The 3,496-nt window shown below is 35.3% G+C and overlaps 1 protein-coding gene across 1 annotated transcript; it reads left to right on the top strand.

Annotated features, from left to right (window-relative positions):
• The first annotated feature begins 265 nt into the window (after positions 1-265).
• LOC140959289 (probable glucan 1,3-beta-glucosidase A) lies at positions 266-2,890 on the top strand. The gene is made up of 8 exons (XM_073417161.1): positions 266-462; positions 572-691; positions 766-951; positions 1,099-1,260; positions 1,351-1,517; positions 1,662-1,811; positions 1,981-2,333; positions 2,535-2,890. The coding sequence occupies exons 1-8, from the start codon at positions 274-276 to the stop codon at positions 2,717-2,719; spliced, it is 1,512 nt and encodes a 503-aa protein (XP_073273262.1). The 5' UTR covers positions 266-273; the 3' UTR covers positions 2,720-2,890.
• Positions 2,891-3,496: the final 606 nt, after the last annotated feature.

The raw sequence follows: 3,496 nt of genomic DNA, 5'->3' as shown, positions 1-3,496 counted from the left end.
GAACCCGAAAACTCTAAATCCAAACCTGATTTTTTTCAGATTAAATCATATCGAGTTGATAAGTTGTGTCTGATTTTGACATCCCTGTTGTTGAGTTTCTGTTTAAAGAAACTGTTTATATTTGAAAAAAAAATTTAAAAAGTCAGATGCCTTTATAATAAAGTTATTCGAACTTCATCTTTTCACAAAAAGTGATTATGGGACCCCACAAGAAATTCTTGGTCAGCCATGGAAGTATCTCCATAAATATCCCCATAACTCTTTCCATTTCCCATGAAAACAAAAATGAAAAGAGTTGATTCAATTTGTTTGTGGTCATTTGTTATTTTATGTGCAGCAATACTGAAGAGAACTTGTGCACAGAATCCACCCTATAAATCAGTAAACCTTGGTGCATGGCTTGTTGCTGAAGGCTGGATGACACCTGATCTCTTTAATGGGATACCAAACAAAGATCTTCTTGTAATAAATACAATCTTGATTCTTAAATTTATGAATCAGTCAATGAATTATCATATATAAAACTGTTGAACTAATTAATAATTATGTTATTTTGATTGTTCTAATGCAGGATGGAACTCAGGTGCAGATCAAGTCCACAAGTCTGAACATGTATCTCTGTGCCGAAAGCGGCGGTGGATCCATCTTAGTGGCCAACCGCACTGCCGCCTCCGGCTGGGAGACTTTCAGGGTATGTAAGAGTTTTGTGTAAAATAATTTTTGTTTGTATTATAATCGGTATTAATATAATGTATATTGGTGTAGTTATGGAGAATTGATGAGAGAACGTTCAACTTCAGAGTGTTCAACAAAGGCTTCATCGGGATAATGGGTGGAACAGCGATTGCTCAAGCAACTCAACCTGGGAGCACTGAAACCTTTGTTATTGTAAGGAATGGCACCGATCCTCTCAGAATCCGTATTCTTGCACCTAATGGCCTTTATTTGCAGGTATTGTTAGTGCCATTTGTATTACAAACGAAGTATTTGGGCTGAAATCCCATTCTTGGACTCACATATGCTTAACAGGGATCTAACTGAGAAAATTTATGCATAGATTCTGAAAATTTGTTCTTGTGTTATGTGATATATGTGAAGGCTTTATCTGGGAATTCAGTGACAGCTGATTATGGAGGGAATCCAAATGATTGGGGGGACCAAAATCCATCTGTATTCAAACTAACAATTGTGAACACCTTACAAGGTGAATATCAGTTGACTAATGGTTATGGTCCTGCTCAAGCTCCTGCAGTAATGAAGGTAATTTGTAACGAGAGATGTATAATAAGTGATGGTGTCACAAAATTTGAATTGGGATTAACGAATATTTTGTCATTACGTATAAAACAGAACCATTGGAGAACCTACATTGTAGCAGATGATTTCAGGTTCATGTCTCAGAATGGGCTCACCGCTGTTCGAATACCGGTCGGGTGGTGGATTATGTATGACCCTGCGCCGAAACCGTTTGTCGCCGGCTCATTACAGGCTCTGGATAATGCTTTCACGTGGGCAGAGTAAGTGTATTGATTAATTGTGATATGGCCAATGTGTAGGAATTAGTCAGGGGTGCAAATTGGATCTCTCTTTTTATTTATTACAAGTGAACGGAGGGTAGTTATTTGTTGATTAGATTAAAGATGTGTGTATATTGTATGCAGGCAGTACAATATAAAGGTGATAGTTGATCTTCATGCAGCTCCGGGATCACAGAATGGAAACGATCATAGTGGAACACGAGACGGATATCAAGAGTGGGGTGCCTCGTACATCCCACAGACAGTTGCTGTAATCGATTTTCTTGCTAAAAGGTTTTGGAAAACAAAGATTTAGATCATATGGGCTGTTCAAGAATTTGGGAGAGGGTCGATGATCATCTCACTCAGCCTCATCTTGTCCCGTCCCACGCCCCCTAGTGAAGTCATGGGCTCAATTCATTCCTCTAAGCATGTGTTCTCAACTTGTGTCTGTGTGTTTCAGGTATGGTAATCGGCTAGGTCTAGCAGCGATCGAGCTCATGAACGAGCCGTTAGCACCAGGGGTGACTTTAGACGACTTGAGCAACTACTATAGAGCAGGATACAATGCAGTGAGGAAGTATACTTCAAGTTCTTATGTCATCTTATCCAACAGATTGGGAGATGCTAGCAACACAGAACTCCTTCCCCTAGCCGGTGGCCTCTCCCTTTCGGTCATTGACGTTCACTACTACAATCTTTACTGGGATTATTTTTCAAAGCTAAACGTCCAACAGAACATCGATTACATCAATAATCAGAGAGCAAATAGTTTGCAACAAGTGACTCAGACCAATGGTCCTCTAAGTTTTGTTGGTAAGTTGGTTTCTCTCAGTGGATTTCTTTAACTATTTTGCTCCATTATTCATCATGGGAAAATAAATAACACAGTTTGCTAGAAAAATTTGTGGCTTGTTTCCATAAATCGAGTCAGAAATTTGGTGTGTAAGGCAAGGCTTCACATATTTGTTTCATTCATATTTGACTCGAGTCCTACGATATCATCTCTTGACGCAGGAGAATGGACCGGTGAATGGGCAGTTCAAAACGCAGGAATGCAAGACTACCAAAGATATGCAAGTGCTCAGTTAAATGTGTATGGAAGAGCCACATTTGGATGGGCATATTGGTCATACAAATGCCAATATAATCACTGGAGTCTCAAGTGGATGATCCAAAATAATTACATTAAGCTACAGTGATTCAACTCTATAAGAACAACTTTATTTATAAAGGAGCTGAGCGTAGATAATATAAATGAAATGCAAATAACATTGGTCATTTAAATTATATGTGATAATGTCTGATAAAAAAAAATAAAAAGTAATAATAATAAGTCCACATTGGCCAAATAATTATTATAATTACAATTTCGTCAATGTTTATTTATAAAAGTATTCCTTCGTACGTATGATATACGTCCATATACTAAATAAAGTATAACTAGCATTTCGAAATCAGCTTAACAAAAAAATTTAAATAATATTTTTAGTGGGCCGTAATAAATTTTTTTATCTCAAAATTAAAAAAAATCTCATATATAAAATTATATTATTTAAAAAATTTAAGCCCAGCAAAAGCCCGCTTGGCCACACACTATATATGTACTACCAGGCGTATATACATTGAAATTTTCTATTGTTAATTAACTTTTGTATAAAAGAATCTGAAAATTATTCTAAAATTAAAATCTCAAAAAAAAAAAATTAGTTTTAATAATTTTTTAGAATTCATGAAAATTGTCTCATTTTTCATTTTATGATTTTTACAATAGTTTTTGAATATGGTTGATTGATATCGTCATTAAAAATTCAAATTTTTTAGATAAAGACAAATAATTATTTTAATAATTTTCAAAAATTTTGGATTTTAGAAAGTGGACAATGTATGCTAGTTATAATAAGTTTACTAACAATTTGCATAAATTATTTTCAAGAAACCGTTGATATTATGGCCTATTCATAACATTATAGGATGAT

Source organism: Primulina huaijiensis, chromosome 2 (genome assembly GCF_012295235.1).
Source record: "Primulina huaijiensis isolate GDHJ02 chromosome 2, ASM1229523v2, whole genome shotgun sequence".
Classification (NCBI taxonomy): Eukaryota; Viridiplantae; Streptophyta; class Magnoliopsida; order Lamiales; family Gesneriaceae; genus Primulina; species Primulina huaijiensis.
This window is presented reverse-complemented; position numbering and strand designations above follow the sequence as displayed.

Excerpts from the sequence above, each read along its gene's own strand:
- LOC140959289 (XM_073417161.1), top strand. The coding sequence starts at position 274 with ATGAAAACAAAAATGAAAAGAGTTGATTCAATTTGTTTGTGGTCATTT. Across the intron at positions 692-765 it reads CCGGCTGGGAGACTTTCAGG|TTATGGAGAATTGATGAGAG; the intron begins GTATGTAAGAGT and ends ATATTGGTGTAG. Across the intron at positions 2,334-2,534 it reads TGGTCCTCTAAGTTTTGTTG|GAGAATGGACCGGTGAATGG; the intron begins GTAAGTTGGTTT and ends CTCTTGACGCAG.